The sequence below is a fragment of the Vulpes vulpes genome, chromosome 1 (assembly GCF_048418805.1).
Source record: "Vulpes vulpes isolate BD-2025 chromosome 1, VulVul3, whole genome shotgun sequence".
In the NCBI taxonomy this organism is placed as follows: domain Eukaryota; kingdom Metazoa; phylum Chordata; class Mammalia; order Carnivora; family Canidae; genus Vulpes; species Vulpes vulpes.
The window spans coordinates 105,496,034-105,519,606 of record NC_132780.1 but is presented as its reverse complement, the minus strand read 5'-3'; the positions used below and the strand labels follow the sequence as shown (position 1 = coordinate 105,519,606).

The 23,573-nt window shown below is 36.9% G+C and overlaps 1 protein-coding gene across 2 annotated transcripts in view; it reads right to left on the bottom strand.

Moving 5' to 3' along the window:
• Positions 1-6,102: 6,102 nt before the first annotated feature.
• CEP97 (centrosomal protein 97) overlaps positions 6,103-23,573 on the bottom strand; it is a 41,107-nt gene continuing 23,636 nt past the window's right edge. The window contains exons 6-12 of one of the 2 annotated variants that reach the window (XM_025989978.2): positions 22,924-23,037; positions 22,174-22,340; positions 19,786-19,950; positions 18,124-18,257; positions 15,282-16,056; positions 12,221-12,296; positions 6,103-10,808 (exon numbers count right to left, since the gene is read on the bottom strand). In XM_025989978.2, coding sequence (XP_025845763.1) covers positions 10,104-10,808; positions 12,221-12,296; positions 15,282-16,056; positions 18,124-18,257; positions 19,786-19,950; positions 22,174-22,340; positions 22,924-23,037 — 2,136 coding nt within the window. In that variant the 3' untranslated portion in view covers positions 6,103-10,103. The remainder of the gene's footprint in view (positions 10,809-12,220; positions 12,297-15,281; positions 16,057-18,123; positions 18,258-19,785; positions 19,951-22,173; positions 22,341-22,923; positions 23,038-23,573) is intronic. The other variant, XM_025989979.2, reaches the window with a different exon arrangement.

Sequence of the window (23,573 nt, the reverse complement as noted above, 5' to 3'; positions counted from 1 at the left end):
GATCCTCCTTCTCAGGTGGCCATAGCTCCCTCTTCTGCTGTATAGCATAGTCCTTAAACCACCTGGCCTGTTTGGCAATCTAGAACATAGCCCCAGGGAAGGTGAAGTAGCATGTTTTGAAATACGTCCAGCTTCACCCCCATCTTGTTTCTCCATCCTCTTCCTCTTATAAGGATATCAGTCTTATATCTTATAAGGATATCAGTCTCATTGGATTAGTGCTCCACCCTTATGACCCCTTTTAACCTTACTTGCCTCTTGCTGAGAAAGGCAGTCTCATGCATGCAGTCTTTCATAATATGACCTTGGCTTGGAACACTTCTTTACCAAGAGATGAAAGAGTCCTCCCAGCTTGTGCCAGATATTTTGCCCTATGTGGGACTTTGTGTATTCCTTTATTTTGTTTAAGACACCTAAGAGTTCTTTTACCTTTCCACCATGTGAGGATACACTAAGATGGCCATCTGTGAACCAGAAAGCTACCCTCACCAGCCACTGAATCTGCTGGTACCTTGATCTTGGACTTGTCAGCCTCCAGGACTGTGAGAAACATATTTATGTTGCTTATAAGCCACTCAGTCCATAGTATTGTTCGGGCAGCCCAAATGGACTAAGACACTTATACTATCCACTCAAAACAGTTTTCCAAGGTTACTTAGGTCATTTTCCTTTTTCTTAGACCATTCAGTGAATTTATGTCGTACACCTAATGCTTAGATTCAATTGTCATAGTCTATACTCCATCATAAGATCCCCTGACATCCTACTTGAAATTTCGGGGGTAAAATGTACATGTAAAAAACTTTAGTCTTTGTGTACTATTCTATTAGTTTTAAAGGTCAGTATGTGATAAAGAGGTCAATTCATCAAAAATATCTAACAATTGTAAATATTTAGGCATCCAACATCAGATATATTACCTAAATATATAAACCAAATACTACCAGAACTAAGAGGAGAAATACAAACCAATATAATAATAGTTGAAGACTTTAATATTCCATTCTCAACAATGAATAAATTATCCAGAGAAGCAATAAGGAAACAGGCTTAACACTACAGACCAAATGGATCCAATAGACACAAACAGAACATTCTGTCCCAGAGCAGCAGAACACGTTCTTCTCAAGGGCACATGGAATATTTTTAGGATAGATCATGTGAGGTCACAAAACAAGTCTCAACAAATTAAGGAAAATAAAATTACATTGAGTATCTTCCAACCACAGTGAAATGAAGTTAGAATTCAATAACAGGAGGAAAACTGGAAAATTCACAAATACATGAAAATTAAACACATTCCTGAACAGCCAATGAATCAAAGAAATTAAAGGGATATAAAAAACATTTTGACAGTTGAAAATAAAAAGGCAAAATATCAAAATTTATGGGATGCAGCATACTTCTCAGAATTGTCAACTATATTTAAATTTAAAAATTTTAACTTAAAAAGAGCATCAGAGCAGAAGGATCTATAGTCTAAGGGGCAGAATAAAGGGGTAAAAAGGTATGCAGGGAGGGACTGATAACTGATAGATGGTCAGACTTGTGAAACTACCTGGGGAAAGCTTCTTAAATGTGTACAGCAGACCTAGTGAAATATCTGGAAAATAAAGAGTGGGTATATAGCAGATCACAGGACTGAAAAAAATAGGGCAGTTTTCAATTCCAAGAATTTTTTTTTAGATGCAAGATGGGGCACCGGAGTAGCTCAGCCAGTGGAGTGTCTGACTCTTGATTTTGGCTCCAGTCATGATCTTCGTGTTGTGACTGTTGTGAGCTAGAGCCCCACTACTGGCGCCATGCTCAGCAGGGAGTCTGCTTGAGATTCTCTCTCCCTCTCCCTCTGCCCCTCCTCCCATTCACATGGGCAAGCATTTTCTCTAAAATAAATCTTTTTTTTTTTTAAGATTTTATTTATTTATTCATAGAGACCCAGAGAGAGAGAGAGGCAGAGACACAGGCAGAGGGAGAAGCAGGCTCCATGCACTGGGAGCCCGACGTGGGATTTGATCCCGGGTCTCCAGGATCGCGCCCTGGGCCAAAGGCAGGCCCTAAACCGCTGTGCCACCCAGGGATCCCTAAAATAAATAAATCTTTAAAAATATATATGTAAGAATAGAAATGTAACCATGGTATAATAGTACCCTACACAGTAAAATATATTTCCTTACATGATAATGTAAAGACTGAATGTTGACTTCACTAAGATTATGGCCATTATTCAGATAGAAAAAGGAAAGGAAGAAATTTGGAGGGTGGCACAGAGCCACATCCTAGGTTAAAATAAGAGGAAGCCAGCTGAAAATGTCTGTCTTAGGGATCAATTGAAAACAGTATACTGGAGTTAATACCAGAAGAGATAGCTCAGGAGTAAGGAGGGACAGGACAGGAGACTGTCATTTTCATTATTTTATTTTTTTTCTTTTTTTTTCATTATTTTATTAAAATGTTCATGAATTATATTGAATTGACAATATCTTTTAAAAAGTAAACATTTTTTAAGTTGATGAAACAAAAAAAATTAAATTTTGATTTTTAAAAATTAAAAAAAGTTCTCAGAAGGAAGTTTATAGTGATAAATGTATACATCAGGAAAAATGATCTCAAATAAACGGCCTAACTTTGTACCTCAAGGAATTAGAAACTCCAATTTTCTTTAGATTTTATTTATTTATTTATTCATGAGAGACACACAGACAGATAGAGACATAGGCAGAGGGAGAAGAAGCAGGCTCCCTGTAGAGAGCCTGATGTGGAACTCAGTCCCAGGTCCCCGGGGATCACAACCTGAGCCAAAGACTCAAAGCTCAACCACTGAGCCACCCAGGTGCCCCAAACTAAACCTAAAGTTAACCAAAGAAGGAAATAATAAAAATTAGAACATAAATGAAATAGAGAACAGGAAAAGAAAAGATTAATAAACTGTGAGTTGGCTCTTTGGGGAAAAAACAAAACTGACAAACCCTTAGCTAGACTAACCAAGAAAAAAAGAGAAAGCCCAAATAAATAGAATTAGAAATGAAAGAAGAGATGTTACAACTGATACCAAACAAATACAAAAGATCATAAAACTACTATGAACGATTACACACCAACAAATTAGGGAACCTAGAAGAAATGGAGAAATTCCTAGAAACATATAATCTACCAAGAGTGTATCAAAAAGAAATCTGAACAGACCAATGAGTAAGTAAAGAGATTAAATCAGTAATCAGAAACTTCCCAACAAAGAAAAGCCCAGGACCAGATGGCTTCACTGATGAATTCTACCAAATATTTAAAGAATTAATGCCAATCTTTTCAAACTCTTCCCACAAATTGAAGAGGGAACACTCCCAAACTGATTTTATAAAATCAGCATCACTGATATCAAAGCCAGACACTACAAGAAAACTACAAGCCAATATTCTTAATAAATATATCGATTCACATTTCTTCAACAGAATTCTAGCAAACCAATTCAAAAATATATTATAGGGATCATCTACCACACAAAGATGGTTCAACACATACAAATCAATAAACGTGATGCATTGCATTAATAGGAAGATAAAAATAGTAAGATCTCAAAAGATACAGAAAAAGCATTTGACAAAATAGTCATCCATTTATGACAAAAATTCTCAATAGATTGACATCAGCAAAACAAAGGCCACATATGACAAGACCACAGCCAACACCATACGCAATGGTGAAAAGCTGAAAGCATTTCCAGTAAGATCAGAAACAAGGGTCCCCACTCTCACCACTCCTACTCAACATAATACTGGAAATCCTAGCCAGGACAATCAGGCAGGAAAAAGAAATAAAAAGCATCCAAATTGGAAAGAAAGAAAATTGTCTTCGTTTGCAGATGACATGATCTCGTATATAGCAAATCCTAGACTCCACCAAAAAACGGTTAGAACTAATCAGTGAATTCAGTCCTGCTGCAGGATACAAAATCAGTGTACAAAAATAAGTTGCTTTTCTAGAACTAAGAATGATCTTAAAAGGAATTAAAGCAATCCTATTCACAATAGCATCAAAAACAATAAATACTTAAGAATGAACTTAACCAAGGAGGTAAAAAGATCTTTACACTGAAAACTAAGTCATTGATGAAAGAAATTGAGGAAGACAAGTAAATATAAAGAAATCCTGTGTTCATGGATTGTAAGGATTAATATTATTAAAATGTCTATACTACCCAGAGCCATCTATAGATTCAGCGCAATCCCTATGGATTCCAATGGCATTTGTTTTTTTTACAGAAATAGAAAAAACATTCCTAAGATTTATAGAGAACCGCAGGACCCAAATAGTCAAAGCTGAAAAAGAACAACAAAGTGGGAGGCATAACATTTTTTTGATTTCAAATGGTTACAAAGCTATAGTGACCAAAACAGTATAGTGCCATCAAAACAAACACATAGACCAATAGAACAGTCCAGAGTTCAGACATAAACCCTTGCATATATGGCCAACTAATATTTGACAAGAAGCAAAGAATATACAATAGGGAAAGAGTATAAATGGTGCCGGAAAAGCTGAATATTCATACTTCAAAGAATGAAACCTCCAAATTAGACCTTTCACAAAAATTAACTTGAAATAGATTCCGCTTAGATATAAGACCTGTTACCATAAAACTCCTTCAAAGCTAAGAGAATAGATCTTAAAAGCTCTCAACAAAAAAATAAATAAATAAAAAAATAAAAGCTCTCAACATATACAACTGTAAAACTAAATGAGGTGATGGATATGTTAACTATCCTTATTGTGAAAAACACTCTTATATACATGTATCAAAGCATCATGCTGTATACCTTAAACTTACACAATATGTCAACACTTCTCAATAAAGCTGGAAAAACTTTTTAAATAAAATTGAAAAAAATTGTAGTAAATATATACAATGGAATACAACTCAGCAATAAAAAGGAATGAAATATCAGATGAATCTCAGATAACTGAGTAAAAGAAACCAGACCAAATAGGAGGGGTTATGAAGGAAATGAAGACTCTTTCAAAGGTGGTAAATGTGTTCACTATCTTGATTGTTGTGATGGGTTTAATGGGCATATATATGTGTCAAAATTTATCAAATCATCCACTTTATTTTTCTAAGTAGGCTTCATGCCCAATGTGGGGCTTGAACTCACAACCCTGAGATCAAGAGTCACATGCTCTATCACATGCTGTACTAAGTCAGCCAGACACCTTTCAAACTTACTTTAAAAACATGGAGTTGACTGTGTGGCCTTATATCTCAATAGTTTTTTTAAAGGTACATAGTAATTTTTTATGATTCCCTGCCCTAACCAAAATTTTGGTTAGCCAACTGTATGAGTCACCTCAGGCGGCCATAACAAACTACCACTGATTGAGTGGCTTAAATGATAGAAATTTATTTTCCAGTATCTCTGGAGGCTGAAAGTCCAAGATCCAGGTCTCAGCAAGGTTGATTTATGTTGAGCTCTCTCTTTTCCTGGCTTGCAGACGGCTGCATTCTCACTGGGTCCTCAAGTGGCCTCTCCTCTGGGCACACCCAGAAAATGTCTTGCGTCTCTTCCTTATCGTATACCAGTCTTATTGGATTAAGGCCCCTTTCTTATGACATTTTTTAATCTTAATTACCTCCTTGAATTTCTTATGTCCAAACACAGTCACAGTGGGAGGATTTCAACATATAAATTTTAATAGTAGATACAATATGGTCCATAACATCAATCAACTATAGGTCCCAACTATGTCAAATGAGAGGGCTTCTGCTCTACTAACTCATTCACTCCCTAAACACTCTTAGCACCATTTCAATAGCACCTGGCAATGTCATCCGTGCTCTCTGAGGGGTATCTGCTCTTCTCTACCCATTACCTGGAAATAATGAAACCTATACTAAATAAAACTATTAAATCAGCATTTCTCTCATTTCATATCCATTATCATAAGGCTACGACTATTTCAGTGCAAACTCATTTATATAACAATACTCTAGAACTTCCTTAGAATTCTATCTGCAATTTGTTCTGGATTTTAGTTACCCATTAATTGCAAACACAATGAGTATCAACTATTACTACTAATCACTGTAATAAACAGATGAATCACTGAAACAAATGTACAAACTTTTTTATTAGAGACTCAAATACAAATTAAGTACAATATAAAATATTAAGCCTTCATAAAACAGACCATAACCACTTTAAATCACCTATTTCTAAAACAAAATTAAAGAGAAATCTAGAAATAGTCCAAAATCAAATTACTTTTAAATACTTATCAACATCAAAATTATTACAAAATGCTCAAAGAAATTTAATTTAAAAATGAACAAAGACACTAGAGAGATTCCTGCTATCTACTAAAATCAATTAAGGAATTAAAATTTAGTATGATTTCTATTCATTCACAAATAAAAAGCACCTCATTTAAAAAAGACAATTATCTGCTTCACCCCAAGGTTGTGAGAACTGTTTACTTGACTTTTAATTTTAATATGGCACAACAGGTTTGACCAGTGTAAGCAATAGAACTAAAAATATTTAAATGTTCTTTACAGACTCTTTCTGTTTTGCTTTATGAACAAAGGGATCATATATTTAAAAGTTAAAACATTACAATATCATTAATAAGGTACATAGTAAAATAAAAATATACATTAAAAATTAAGTCTTTTTCTTTTATTGAATGGGAAACTGATCAGACTCATGTTATACTTTCCTTTTAACTCTGGAAAAAAAAAGTTTTATATTTCATATTACTGTTATAAATCCAATTCTAAGAATCTGCACCCAAAAAAGTACCAAGAAAATAGTATAATATCTTAAGCTTATATTGTATCTGAAAATACTTATAAAAAGTGGAACCAGACTTGTATTAAGTAGATAACAGGAAAATACTATTACAGTGTTTACATATTTAAAATAACCCAAAACAAAAATAAAGGTCCACACTCAAGAATGGCACCCCATTGTTCAAGAATAAAAGTTCTTTGCATATATGCAAACCAGTGTGTGGCTAAATGTTTTCCGAAAACATGCATATTATGAGGCCTTGCATAATTAAGCTTATAGAACCAAACTATATTGTGTTTATATCAACTGACATGATTGGACATTTCTGCACATCAAGAGAGTTAAAGCTCTGGTATCTGTTGTTGTTTAAAACTAAAGATGAAATTCAAACAAACTCAGGATTTCCCTAGAAATTTTAGGTATCTCAGCAACCTCTTATACTTCCTGTCATGAAATAAATGGATTCCAAGATGCAATTATTCTTTTAAATTTTTAATTCCTATAAGTGCTCTTTAAAATCATTTTAGTAAAATCACATTTCTTGGAGAAAATTTACTCAGAGTTCTGAATGACTTAGTCATTTTCTACAAGCAGTCTTTTTGCTCCAAGTGGTAGAGCTCTAGCTCTGTCAGAAGTTTTTTTTCTTCTTTTGAAGAGAATGAAAAATGCACAAAGATGTTCCTACTGACTCACTAAATATAAAACTAATAGTGTATAATAACAAATTTTGGAATGCAATAACTTTTAAGTTTTCACAGTTTATTACTACTAACTAGGTATAACATCAGGCAAGTCACATAATTTCTCTGTACCTTAGTTTCATTTTTAAAGCAAAGAGATTAAAATAGATAATCACCACGATTCCTTCCAATTTTCCCATGGTAGGATTCTGTGCTTCTGGAGGAATATCTCATTGATATATTGAATTTTCTATGTACCAAGAAAACTGATATAAACTAAAATAGCACAGCTAAGCTAATCCTCTCCTGTAAGAAAAAACACAAGGACCACGTAAACCTCAAACTTCCCAAACTTTACTAGACCCATTCTCTCTTTAGCCAAACCAATGAATAGCCCATGACATAACACCAAATATCTTAATTACATAAGTTATTTTAAATTACGCTGTAAACCTATTAAAATATATTAAGCCTATGCCACAATTTTCCTGTATTCTAATTTACATTATTTTCATTCAAAATAATCTGTACAGTTAAGGTAAGGAGCGCTACTTAGTATTCTTGCACTTCAAAACACTAGTAAGGTGAAATCAAATGAAGAGCAGAATATTAACTATTATCATAATCTGCCAATTTTAAAAGTACACTAATACCATTTATGGGCTAGAAAAACAAGCCAAAGGTAAAAAAGGAAATCTGGCTGACAAATGCTGATGTTCAAATAAATTTAGTTGTGTTTTGCCATTTCTTAGAAAAAGAGGGGGAAGATAATCAGCAGAAACCTATTTAGGCAATACTGAACCGTGACATTTCAAGAACTTTTATGAGAAATTAATGTACCATGAAACAGTACTTTGGTATTAGTGCAGAGCAAGTTGGGTTTTTTTTTGTGTCTAACTATGGGCAGCAAATGAGGCACTTAATTGTAAAATAGAAAAATAGGGTATATTTAAGAAGAAATTCAAAATCATTCATAAAAGATTAGCATTATTCAAAAAGTAAAAAATTCTATTTGTATTTAACATGCATTCAACGTTACACATGCTTCATTTGGGAAAATTCTGAGTGTAAGATGGCTGTTTCATTTATAAGTGAGAGAAAGTATTTCCTTTTAAAGAAACTCTAGATTTCTGAGAATGAAATCCAAGTCTTCTCAACCTGAGTGCTACATATTTATAAACCACAAAAAATGCATCTTACCCATGCTGGAGAAATGTTTCTAGCTATCAACAAAGTATAGCATGTGATCCCTGACTTTATTCTTGAAGGATCAAAAGTTTTTATTTTATAGAACTTCAAAGAAAGGGATCTAGTGACTATAACAGAAAAATGAATAGATATTTAGCACCTAAATTTAGAGAACACTTAAGTATTGCCATAGTTTTAAATAGTTGTATGTCCAGAGATCAGGGGAAATCAGCTATGCGTTGTTCAATGATACTATACCATTCTCAAAGATTAATATATCAAGCTTCCTTGATTTGCAAATGCATCCATCTCTAACGTTCAAACACAGTATTATCATTTCTTCCTGAAGTTACAGATATATATTCTCCCTAACAAGAAATAAGTGAGGTTTATTTTTTCTTAACCACCGTTAAATTCTCTTCCAAATGTGGCACTTTTTCAGAGATTTGGATAGAAAATAGTCCTTTAAAAAAGTCATTCATACTCTACCACTATTATTTTAAATGTCCTTCACTGTGAGGTCAGAGGTCATAAAATGAAGTAAATGGCCATAGACCTGCTGAAATACATAAGCAAATATAAAGCAGGGTCAGAGAAGATGAACATATGGTAATTTCTCACAATATGTTGGCACATAAATGCTTATCTGTAGGGTAAAAAAAGCACTGAATGAAATGATAACGTCTGCTGTGACATTATTTCAAGCAAATGGAGTCTAGCATCTGCTTCCTTCACATCTGAGAGAAATATTCTAGTACTGCCTCTTTAAGTAAGCTTTATTTTAATTCCAGATGGAACACTTTGCTTCATATGTTAAAACTGCTACATGACATTAATTAAAGTTTTCTATGAGACAATTGTATTCATTTCCTCTGAAACATCCTAAAATCTTACCTTTTCTATCTGCTGATCAGAAGGCTTTCCTTACTCATAAGGGAGGAAAAAAAGGCTTAAAAATATATGTTCTCATTCCAAGGAGGCTGGAAAATTTCTATAGTTCACAGTCCTGGTTTTTGTCATCTACACTCACTTTAACAAATTGCATTCCTTACTACACAATTAATTTACTGACATACAGAAAAATCTAAATTATCTTATTTATATCTTTAAGGTAAATTCTTCTATTTTCTTGAAGATACTCTAGTTTATTTTTGGAAGGAAATGAGTACATTAAAAAACACGGAACACTGTTGATGCAATTCAGTTGTTAGGAAATAAAGTGCATATAGCTTTTAATATAAATATTGTTTGATAGATTACAGCTAATAGCTAATAAAATCAAAATGAAGATTCAGCCCAGTATCTAAAATATGGAAAACATGAGACAAGAATACAAATTCTATATAAATAGTAACAAAAATGGGGGTGATATCTCCTTAAAAAAAAAAAAAGGCAACCGAAAATGTTTAGAGTTAAATAGTAGATTCTGCTTCCCAAGCAACAACCAGATATGCTACACGGTAATACCAACATGCAATACCTGAAATGTGGAATCACAGTCTGACTGTTGCCCTTGAACGTCAGCATTTAATTTACAATTTTCTGGTGCCTGGCTTATTTCATCTTGCAAAGTAGGAGATATGCCATGAGGATCACCTACAGAAGCACCGTCAGACAAGGCATCCAACTTTTCAGGGGAAGGAGCTATGTGAAGCTTACTGTCTCCTGCCCCTTCATCAGAACTTGTCCTCTCATCAGCATCTTCCAGCTGTTGAACTGAAGTTAAATACTGCTCAAGTAGACTATTATCCTGCTCAGTGTTAAAGCTTTCCTTACTCCATTCACCGTGTTCATCACTGACATCCCCTACACCTGACTCTTTACCATATCTGACTGTGTCAATGGAATTCCCCATTATGGAACTTTCACTGCCTTCTGTGGAACTTTTTTCAAAATCCAAAGAATCCTGCAAACAGTGAACTTGCTCTGTTAGGGAAGAATGAAAACCAGAGTCTGGAAATTCTGGTAAGGATTTCTCTTGAGGGGCCTCATCAGGAGCAATGAACCAATCAGAATTTTGTTCAGCAGAGGGCTCCTGACTTTGGGTGAATAACGGAAGTTTAGGTGGTACTAGGGTACTTGATATAGGAGGAACATCAGTATGCCAGGAACTGAGACGCTGATCGACCATCTGCTGCCAAGCTTGCAGAGACCTTACCTGCAAACCAAAGGATATAGTTTTATTTATAAAATGAAAATCATGCCTGTTTTACAATGTTCTTTAAACTTTTTTTCAAACACTCATGGAGTTGGTAAATGGCAGATGGGGCAACTGGAGTTAGAAATGGCCTGACTCCCCTTTTCCCCTCCACAGCACTCCCAGCGTAAACAAACTGGCACAAGCGACTCACATCCTTGGTAATAAAAGGTCCTAACGAAAAGAGTCAGGATGGGCCAAAGAAATTCTCTTGTTGCCACTGGAAAAACTATCAGAAGCACAAGAGTCTGTGACCAAGGGGTCAATAATGTACTCAATCTAAACTAAAGTCTTTTGAATAAGACAGATTAGAGCCCATAAGTAGATTCTCTAAAATAAAAATCTCATTGTAGATACCCATTTAGATAGAGTTTTTAAGTATTATCTAACATATAGCATATAGAACTCTACAATATCCCAAAATGCCCTGGGTTCTTGATAATATGACCTTTAGATTTTTAAAGTACAATCGAAATCACACAATTTTACAATTAAATCTGCAACAACAAAGCAATATGTAGAATTTTGTAGTTTCTCTTTGACTACCCACCCAGATAATTACTGATAGCAGTTTGGTGTGGGTCCTTCCAGACCCCTCACTGTGTTTTCAAATACACAGGGAGTTTTAAAAATCAAGCAGCAGCTTAAGTGCTGGCAACTTGCTGTTATTCTAGAGATCTTTCCACATCAGTCCATACTGTTACCTTATTCTTTTTAACTGTTCCACAATGTTCCATGATGTTGTTATTCTATAATTTATTTAACCACCCTCCCTAGTTACTTAAAAATCAGTAACTATTTCTTAATTTTGTAGGTAAAATTCTGTAATAACAAGTTGTTTTATAAAGATATTTCCAAGACATTACTGTCAAAAAATATTTGAGGAGATAAAATAACAGTAAAACTGATTGTCTGAACTGTCCCTGAAGTATGTTATTACAGAATTTAAGCTCTCTCTCGCAAGAAGTCACATGCACTTTTTAGGACATGCTTATCGTAGCCATCCTACACCATTTCAGTCACTTTTCATTCAAATATTCCCAAAAGGTAAAACAAGATAGATGGCTACATGAAACTTTGAGTTTTTTCTACCTATTGGGAAGGTCTGACAACATCCCTCATTTTAGTCACTTTCCTTCATCTTTACAGTTCTTTATTTCTCTGGTTAAAATTATGAAAATATTTTTCTTTAGATTAAATAAAATGTAACAAAATTCACTGTCCAGGTTCAGAGTTAGTGGCAAAGAACATAGACCACACCCTTAACCTTGAGAAAAGGTGCTTAATATGCCTGACTACTCTATGATTATCTCAATAAATCTAGAATTTTTTCTTGGTTCACACATTAGGTAAATCAGCAGGAATGGGTTTACCTGGTTCCAGAGGAATCTGACAGCCTCTTCTTGCACAAATTTTTTAATACGTTCTTCATCTCTTTCTTTTCTTAATCTACAATAATTCAAAATCCATTACTGACACAAGGAAGGTGCTTTGACTTGTGCCTATTGTTAAAACTAATAAATCTATGTGCTGTAAAGAGATTAATAGTCCAATAACATCCTTTTCCACTTTTAGACTACCTAAGCTGAAACTTAGAGTAGCTTCCCTCTCAAGTGGAAGCTATTTTGAGACACCTGGCTGGCTCAGTCTTAGAGCATGTGACTCTTGATCTTGGAGTCATGCGTTCAAGCCCCATGTTGGGCATGAAGAAAAAAGAAGAAGCTATTTTTTTTCATTTATACAGCAGGCTCAGAAGATAGCTTCCCATTGCTGTCAATAAATGTTTTTTGCCTTCCTCTTTGAAGAACTCCTGCCATCCTATAAATTTCTCCAAATTCTTTTTCAAGTACTGGCCTCCCCCAGAATCTGCCCGCATTCACTGAAATCTCAGCACCAGTCTCTCTCTGCTTCATTCCCATCATCAGTTCTGGAGACCTCAGCATTCACATGGATGACCTGACAATAATCCACCCCATGTCATTCTTTCTCATAGTCTCACTCTTTTTTTTTTTTTTTTAAGATTTTATTTACTTATTCATGAGACACACACTGAGAGAGGCAGAAACACAGGCAAAGAGAAGCAGGCTCCATGTGGAAGCGTGATGTGGGACTCGATCCTGGGACTCCAGGATCACACCCTGAGCTGAAGGCAGATGCTCAACCGCTGAGCCACCCAGGCGCCCCTCATAGTCTCACTCTAGACCCAATCATTTTGACTACACCATTTTCAAGAACAATTTCAAGCACCCACACAAACCTCCCATCCTTCCAGTTCACTTGCTCTTGCACCCCCCTCCCCGCAACAATCTAGACATCCAGGCTCCATCCAGACCTCCAAACCAACGATCCCCACCTCTTCCTGTCTTTCCTTTTACCTTTTTTAAATTCCAAGATCCACTGTTGTAATTATCCCCTCCCAAATCTCTCCAGCTCCTTTGCCCTTCCCTCTCCCCCTGACATACTCACCTGGAAACAAACCCATTCCTGGAGGGACCAAATTAACCATGTCCAAATTCGAACAGAACAGCTGAGAGTTGGTGATGTAACTCATACAACCTGACCTATTGTTTTACACTTTAGTTTTTCCTCATACAGTCTAATAATACTCCACTCTCCTTCTAGGTTCACTTCTAAGATGAATACCTTACCCCTCACATCTTTCATAAACCTCCTACACTCTCACCCCCCTCCTCATTTTCAAATGTTGACCAAGTCTTCTGTATCATTGAAAAAAGAGAAGCATTCATCCGACAGAACTTGTCCATTCCTCCCATCAAGCCCATCACCTTACCTGCTTCTGCTGTCGCTTCTACCTCAGGCCACTCCCTCTCCTCCTGCACTGGATCCCTTCTTTGACCTTCTCAAGAACTTCAACTTCATACTTCTCCTTTCTTTCCTCTGCACCATCAGTTTTCCCTTCTTTATTGAATCAATTCCATCAACACATAGACATGTTCTACATCTCCCATCTTTAAAAAAGAATCTTCCTTAACTCCAGATTCTCCTCCAGCAACATACCCCAAACAGGGTCCCCCCCCCCCAAAAAAAAGAACTAGCTACACTCACTCATCACCTCTCCTTCACTATTCAATGCATTCCAAACTGCCTGATTCCACTATTCACCGAAGCTGCTCTTAGGAAATTCACTGGGCAGGAAAGGGTTAACTCAGCAGGCTTGGTGTGTTCAAACCCTACACATTCCAACAAGAAGACAGGCTTCGACTGTCTCCCCAACATGACTGGACATGACATCCAAGCCCATGGAATACCCTGCTTGATAAGAGTATCTGTGAATGTGGGGTTTGGGGCCAAACTAGATAGTTTACGCTAACAGTCATTTTGACTACATTGAATACATGTTTTGTTCACCTAGAGCCCTGATACAGACACTGTTATCAGTCTGACCCTGGGTAGGAGCTAAGTAGTTAGGTCAGTCATACGGGTACTCCATAAAAACCCTGCATGTCAGGGCTTCAGTGAGCTTCCCTGGTTGGCAATACTTCTGCGTTATCACACGTCACTGCCGGGAGACTCAAGCCCTCTCTATACAACACCACTGGAAGAAGACACCTAGAAGCTTGTGCCTGCTCTCTGGACTCTGCCCTAAGCACTTTTCTTTGCTGACTTTTATCTGTATCCTTTCACTGTAATACACCATAGTCATGAATGGAATGGCTTCCCTTAGTTTTGTGAGTCTGTTTGGCAAATCATCAAACCTGAGGATAGTCCCAGTACAGTCACCAATAATCTCCAGCTTCTAAATACATAATCCTCTGTCATCCCTACAGTGTCTCTCTTCTCTCCCAGAACATTTCCCTATCAAAGTGGACACACACACTCTCTCTGTCATCCTATCACACTGGTTGTCCCTTCTCAGTCTCTTTTACTGCCTCCTCCCTCCCACTTGATAATGTTAATAAATACTGCTAGTTGCAATACTCAAAATAAATTTATGAACTCCTAACTTTCCTGGCTGGAAGTCAGTAAAATGAGAGTCACAGAAGTGAGGAATAACTCCTACCACTGCCCCAGAATTTTAGTCCCTTTTAAAGCCCCACTCCTTACTTTAATTCTATGCACCTACTGGGTTCTATGTAGACTTTCTCATCTTCTCATTCCTATACTTAATCAGTTTTTCCACATTTTCTGTACCTATGTTTAAGTTTATAAATATCGATAAGACAAGCAATTGTCGACATGTATTGCTGTGATGCATCAATGCACCAACTGCCATGCTTGCAGTGTTGATGTGAATGGCAGTTTCTGTTCTCAAGATGCTTTCAGTATGTTATAGGAGACAAGGAAACCAAGAATGGCAACACAGGATGAAGTGTCCTGACCACAACAGCAATGGTTCAGCACTCTGACTGAACTGTAACATTCCGACACTCCCGAATCAACAAGACAGCACCTAACCAAGGACTTTTGACCTACCTCCTTATTTCATCAGTTAAGCAAACAATGTGTTCCTGCATCCTGCGCAGCCGAATTTCATGACGCACGTCTTTAGCTTGGGGGTTGTAGTTCCTGGCATAAAAGCCCCGCCAACAGGCCTGAAGTTTGGTGGCTGCTTCATTCAACTTTTGAAGGGCAACTTTATCTTGTCCCAAAGCAACAGATCTCTGGGTTAAAACTCCACAGGCAAGTCTCTCTGAAGCTGACTGAGACATGGTTTCTTCATGGTCTGGCTGTGTATGGAAGACACTGTGTCCAACTGACTCAGGAAAAGATGTAAGACTGTGGGTGTCATCCTTCAAGACAGCACTAGTTACTGTTGGCTCTAGACAAGGTAATAGTCCACCCTTCTCATTTACCTCTGTGCTGATGACACTTTCCTTCATTTGAACAGAATTCTCATTTGTAGTCCAAAAAGCCTTCTCCTCTTCCTTATTAAAGTCCTGGTGTTCCAGCCCTTTCACAGATTCATCTCCAACACCATCATCTTCTAGGCCCAAGTTAATGCCTTGTAGCCTCAGCTCAACTGTAGGTGATACTGGAGAGAGTCCTGATGCAACTGGCATAAAAGTAGACTCTGAAGAGAGAAGACTACAGTTTAACTTGTCCTCATCTGTCTGTATGTCTTCCAAGTGCAGGTCATTTCGAGAATATCTTGTATTGTGTGCAGAGGCTGGAAAGTTATTCTTAACAGCACATAATTGATCATCATTACTGTTAATCCCAACCCAAGAATTGACTTGGATGACAGGCTCTAGAAGAATCAACAAAGTATCATTGAAACTACTAAATATTTCAAAGTGTTTCTATAGTTGTATCTTTGTAATGAAATCTAACCCCTAAAATACAGTAAAATGCAATAAAATGCTTTGGTGATTTCCTCCAATATGCCTAAAACATCAAACCAAAGACGTTTTAAAAAGTGAATTCTTTTTTTAAGATTTTATTTATTTACTCATGAGAGACACAGAGAGAGAGAGGCAGAGACATAGGCAGAGGGAAAACAGGCTCCCTGTGGGAAGCCCGATGCAGGACTCAATCCCAGGAACCTGGGATCACGACCTGAGCCAAAGGCAGATGCTCAACCAATGAACCACCCAGGAGCCCCAAGAAAATGAATTTTTGCAATAATCTTAGAATAATTAAAGTATCAGGTCAATACAAAAGGTAGCAACTCTGAATGTTTTTTAAAAACTAGAAATAAAGCACAGTGAAGGAAACAATCAACAAAACTAAAAGGCAACCTACAGGACTGGAGAAGATATTTGCAAATGACATATCCAATAAGAGGTTAGTATCCAAAATATATAAAGAACTGATACAACTCAGGCAGCCTGGGTGGCTCAGCAGTTTAGCCCTGCCTTCAGCCCAGGGCGTGATCTGGAGATCGAAGATTGAGTCCCACTGCAGGGAGCCTGCTTCTCCCTCTGCCTGTGTCTCTGCCAATCTCTCACTCTCTCTCTCTCTCTCTCTCCTGCATCTCTCATGAATAAGTAAATAAAAATCTTAAAAAAAAAAAAAAAAAGAACTGATACAACTCAATACACCAAAAATAAATAATCCAATTAAAAATCAGAAGACACGAATAGACATTTCTCCAAAGAAAGCATCCAGATGGTCAACAAACACAAGAAAAGATGCTCAATATCACTCAAATCAAAACTACAATGAGATATCACCTCACAACTGTCACAACTGTCACAATGGCTAAAATCAAAAACACAAGAAACAACTGATGGCAAGAATGTGGAGAAAAAGGAACCCTCATGCACTGTTGGTGAGAATTGCAAAATGGTGCAGCCATTGTGGAAAATAGAATGATGTTCCTCAAAAAGTTAAAAATAGAACTATCCTATGATCCAGTGATCTAACTACTAGGGATTTACCCAAAAAATACAAAAAATGGGATGCCTGAGTGGCTCAGTGGTTGAGCATCTACCTTTGGCTCAGGTCATAATTCTGGGGTCCTGGGATTGAATCCCTCATCAGGCTCCCCATAGGGAGCCTACTTCTCCCTTTGCCATGTCTCTGCCTCTCTCTGTCTCTCATGAATAAATAAATAAAATCTTAAAAAAAAAATACAAAAACACTAATTCAAAGGGACACATGCACTCCTCTATTTACTGCAGCATTATTTATAATTGCCAAATTATGGAATAGCCCAAGTGTCCATCCATAGATGAACGGATAAAGAAGCTATGAGATATATGTATATATACACATACACACAATGGATTAATATTCAGGCATTATAAGGAATAAAATCTTGCCGTTTCCAACAACAATGGATGGATCTAGAGAATATACTGCTAAGTGAAATAAGTCAGAGAAAGACAAATACCACATGCCACTCATATGTGAAATTTAAGAAACGAAACAGATGAGCAAAGGAAAGAGAGAGAACGAGACAAACCAAGAAACAAACTCTTAACTATAAAGAACAAACTGATGGTTACCAGAGAAGAGGTGGGTGGAGGGATGGGTCAAATAGGTGATGGGGATTAAGGAGGGCACTTATCAAGATGAGCACTGAGTAATGCATAGAATTGTTTAATCATCGTATTGTACAACTGAAACTAATATAGCAATGTATGCTAACTATAACCGGAATTAAAGTAAACGTTAAAAAGTTACCAGTGACAAAAATAGTAATACTTTAAAATATAGTTTTACATGTATGTCTGTACATATACCATACATATAAGACCTAAATGTTCACTTAACAAACCAAAAATTATGAAAATATGTACTTTTTTCTGTTTTATGGTACTCAACAGATTGAACTTGGAGAAAAAGGATCAGAGATCAGTTAATTTCATACCGCTTTCCTGGACTATCTGGCCATCTTGAACAGGGCTTGAATGCTCAGGTACAAGGGGTGCTCTTGTTTCAACAGGAGCAAGAGGAGCTAGCTCTTCACTCTGGCTTTGGTTCATCAACTGTCTCTGGTGAAACCTAAAAATCAATAATCTCTGATGTCATTTAACACAAACCACAAATACAAAGTTTTCCTGCTTCTTACTTATATAATACTGTCAAAAGGTAGACATTTACAAGTTTTCAAAGTAGTTATCTTTAATCACCACCAAATTACAAAGTCTTGCTTGAAAGCATTGGATAGTAAGGTTAAGAAACTTAGTTATTTTTTTTAAAGATTTTATTTATTTACTCATGAGAGACACAGAGAGAGAGAGAGGCAGAGACACAGACAGAGGGAGAAACAGGCTCCATGCAAGGAGCCTGATGTGGGACTTGATTCCGTGTCTCCAGGATCACACCCTGGGCTGAAGACGGCACTAAACCGCTGAACCACCCGGGCTGCCCAAGAAACTTATTTTTAACCACAATCACATAGACACACACGTGCGTAAACACTCAAAGGCAGGATCTCTGATAAAAAGAAGTGATCTAGTTTCACTTCTTAACATTAGTATTAAAAAAATCCATATGAGGTTTCACTCACATGTGGAATATAAGAAACAGCGCAGAGAATCATAGGTGATGGGAGGGAAAACTGAATGGGAAGTCATCAGAGAGGGAGAAAAACCAGGAGAAACTTTTTTTTTCAAGATTTTATTTATTTATTCATGAGAGACAGAGAGAGAGAGAGAGGCAGAGACACAGGCAGAGGGAGAAGCAGGCTCCCTGCAGGTAGCCTGATGTGGGACTCAATCCCGGATCTCCAGAATCACGCCTGGGCTGAAGGCAGGCACTAAACTGCTGAGCCACCCAGGGATCCCCCCAAGAGAGACTCTTAACTATTAGGAAACAAACAGAGTTGCTGCAGGGGAGGGCGGTAGAGGGGTAAATAGGAGACAACTATTCAGGAAGGCGTGTGATATGATGAGCACTGGGTGTTGTACACAACTGATGAATTACTGAACACTACATGTGAAACTAATGATGTACTTACTATATGTTGGCTAATTTGATTTAAAAAAATAAAAATGAAAGTAAAATAAAACTCATATAAAACACCTACATTAAAGGGCAAATATATATTTTTTAAAAATCCCAGTGTCAGGGCACCTGAGTGGCTCAGTTCGTTGAGTATCTGACCCTTGATTTTGGCTCAGGTCATGATCTCAGGGTCATGAGATCAAGCCCTGAATTGGACTCCATGTGCTCAGCACAGAGTTTGCTCCAGATTCTCTCTCTTTCTCATTTTCTTCCTCTGCCCCTACCCCTACTCATGCTAATAAATAAAATATTAAAAAAAAGAAACAAAAAAAAAAGGAAAATCCCAGGCTCCTATACTGCTTGACTCTCACTACTCAGGAAATTAACATTGCAGCTGCTGCAGAGCAAGCTTGACGGCACTGCATGATTAGTTCCCCAACAGGACTGCTGCAGCAACAAGGGGTCCCAGTGCCCAGAAATGGGGGTCATAGCACTTCATTCAGTCCTACTTAACCCATGCAGGAAAGACTCAGAATTATTTTCACTTATGATTTCCTCAGCTGCTATAAATAAAGAGGCTTACCTCTGTTTGCTCAGAATCTTCTCTAGTTTGGCATCCTCTGCAGTTTGAAGACCCAGTGTGGAAGTGAGAGGACAGACTGTAGCCAGATACTGGACAAGCTGGATATGCTGGCCTGGCCGATATGCTCTCCCCTTGCCTTGACTATAGAGCCATTCAGCTTTCAAGCTGGATTTGGAGAACATACAGTAGAGACGACATCAGCATAGACAAGATATATGTTGAAGCACCAATGATCTTCCTTCTTAATTTACAGCATCACTGGATGACTTATAAATAAAATTCAGTTAAGTTTTTTTAAAAAAATCTTTCCTTCTGATTCATTCCTTTTACCCTTTATAATGTTTTAAACCTTTTTCTTGCTTAGAGGGCACTTCCACAGAGTTGCATTCATTGTTCTAAATATTTTTAAATTATTTTCAAAGAATCAATGAGTATTTTCTCTCTTCACTATCAAACTAAAGTACTTAAATACATCAATTATATTTAAATCCAAAGTTCATGACAGTTAAAGAAATGCTAATTGGTCACAGCTGGAGGATGCTAGTGAACCATCAACTCATTTTTATTTATTTGTTTTTAAAATATATTTATTTATTCATTAGAGAGAGAGAGAGTGGGGGGGGGGGGCAAAGACATAGGCAGAGAAAAGCAGGCTCCATGCAGGGAGCCCCATGTGGGACTCGATCCTAGGCCTCCCGGATCATGCTCTGAGCCAAAGGCAGACGCTCAACCGCTGAGCCACCCAGGCGTCCCTAGTATTGTAATTATTTCATTAAGAGCCCTTATCTTTTAGAGATATATGCTGAAATATCCACAGTTGAAATTACATGTAAGTTTGAGATTTGCTTGAACATAATATAGAAGAACAGGGAGTGGATGAAGGTACAGATGACAAGGTACAGATGAGTTACAAACTGTAGAAGTTGGATAATGGATTCATGGGAAGTCATTACACTACTTTTACTTTTGAAAATAAATTCCATTTTTTTAAAGATTTTATTTATTTATTCATGAGAGACATAGGCAGAGGGAGAAGCTCAACTTGAAGTTGAGGTTGGATCATTTTGGTATTCTTTTTCTATTTTTATAGCATTAACTCAGCATTATAAATAGTTTGAAAATTACTTTCAACCCACAGCCCTTTACTTGGACTTTGATATTAAGTTATCGACATCATACGAACTCTACAGTTCAAAACTGTCAAGCCACCCAAGTTCTATTATGGACTAAAAAAAAACTGGACCAATAATAACTGGTAAAATCATGCGAGAGTCATGGTGTAAATAAAATAAAGTGAGATTAGTTTTACGTGATTTGCCAATATCACAAGAAAGGAAAAACTTTTCCACAATGAGATATGAAGCATGCCTAGCTGATTAACTGAAATCATGAACTCTCAAACTTAGTCTAAGGATAAAAATTTTATTCTACCCAATAAAAATATTTTGAAGTATTTTTTCCATGAACGAGTCCATGTATTAAATAAAGATCAGGGCGCCTGGATGACTCAGTCAATAAGCATCCAACTCTTGATCAGGTCATGATCTCAGGGTTATAGGATCAAGCAAGCCTTGCCCTTGGCTCCACAATGGGTATGGAGCCTGCTTAAGATTCTCTCTCCCTCTGCACCTCCTCCCACCCACACTCACTCACTTTCTCCCTATGGACTGACATTTGGGTTGTTTCCAAATGTACCAAATAGCTCTGAAATGTTTGCAGCTATTATGAGTAAAACTACTATGAATATGCTTGTGTATGTCTCTTGGAACACATAAGCACCTATTTCTGTAGGGTATATACCAGAAGCCAGATTGCTAGGTCATAGGGTATTTGACTATTTAGCTTCACTAAATATGCCATTTTTTCAAAGTAGTTGCACCATTTACACTCTGAGAACAGAGTATGAGAGTTCCACATACTCATACTCCACATACCCATCAACACTTAATATTGTCTGTCCTTTTAATTTTAGCTACTCTGCTGGAAGTTGGCTGAAAACTCCCTAGTAACCAGGAAAAAAATAATCTTTCTGATCAAAAAGTGAGTACATTAATTATCTGAGACTCTATACAGCATCCATATGATTTCAATAGAAAATACTCTAAGCCCCGCAAACTACTTAACAAAAGAACTTTCAGAAATCAAATTCTTAGATGTTGGGCATTAAGTTAAACTCACTAAACCCTACTTCTCGGGCTGATATTGATCTTATTTTTTCTTAGAAAGGATAGAAAATCCTAAATGACCAGCATATAGTTTGCTATATGATTGCATTAATGATCTTAATTTCTAAATACACATTAAAAAAATATTCAGTTTATTAATCTGTATTAAGCAGTCTTTTCAAAACATCCATGATAAATGTGATGTTAAAGAGGTCATGTTCACCTTTCCTTCTGAGAAATCACATATCCATCTAGGACTCTGAGGTTTAAGCACCAGCTGACGATGTATGGCCGATAGTCAAACCCTGGAATGGATGGTGTTGCCATCACACAAGGATTGTTCATTATCGACAACTGTTCCAATTCAGTTAAGGATGCCAAAAAAGAGATCTGGAACAAAGGATATCTTTGTTGAATGAAATGGACTATTTAGTATCAAGCACAGGGCTTCCTTTGAGTACATATCTTTGGTAGTTTGAGAATGTAACAATTTCCCTCTTGTTCTGAAAAGCAACAAGTAACACTCTGATATGATCCACTAACTTTCAAAATTCCATCAGTATGACCATTTGTCCTTGCTGCACAAAATCCCTTACAGAGTATCAGCACTATTTCCTAACAGAGAAAATCCTATTTTGAAGACATAATAGCAGCAAAAGTGCACAGTATCGCTTACTGACCCCTTTAATGTAGTTACACCTCAATACACCCCTTTAATGTAGTTACACCTCTACCACAAATCAGTTCTGGATGGAATGATAGTTGCAGCATTACAAATGAAATTAAGCCTTAATGACCCACTGACATTAAGAAAACGTAGAAAGAAAAATAACGATCATTGAGTCAAATGTTTCATCTTTTTGGTAATGTCTTCCAAGATATACACGGTTTATAAATGAGGTCACAACTCTCTCCTGAGTCTCTTCCATACTTTGCAGTTTCCTGGATCCCACAGAATACCCTCAAATTTTACCTCATTTAAGTCCCGGATTTCATTTTCTGCCAAGGATAGTATAGCAAGACTCCTGGGTAGATAAGCAGGTGCCATTCTAAGAGAGGTGATGATGTTTCCATGTAAAAGCAGGGTCTTGAAAGTAAAAACAGGATGAATTACAAATAAAAAGATTATGATCTATTTTGACATAACCAAAATGGTGCATATAAAAATAAAGGAATCTATTTTATTAGACTTTTCATCACTTAAAAAACAAAGACTATTCGAGCTACAAGGGTCCTAGGTGATCTTCTGGTCCAGCTCTCCCTTTCCATGTCCATATTTTAAGCTCAAGAAAGTTTAAAGATTTGTCAAAGAACACAGGCTTGGTGTAACTAGCATTTTTTGAGATTTAAGTTATTAAAACTTGAGCAATCTCCAACATATTGCTCATTTCCTTTTAAAAAATCAAAATTAGGGCACCTGGGTGGCTCAGACAATACAGCACGTGATTCTTGATCTCAGTGTTGTGAATTCAAGCCCCAGGTTGGGTGGAGATTACTTAAAAATAAAATCTTAGGGGATCCCTGGGTGGCTCAGTGGTTTAGTGCCTGCCTTTGGCCCAGGGCACGATCCTGGAGTCCCGGGATTGAGTCCCACGTTGGGCTCCTGGCATGGAGCCTGCTTCT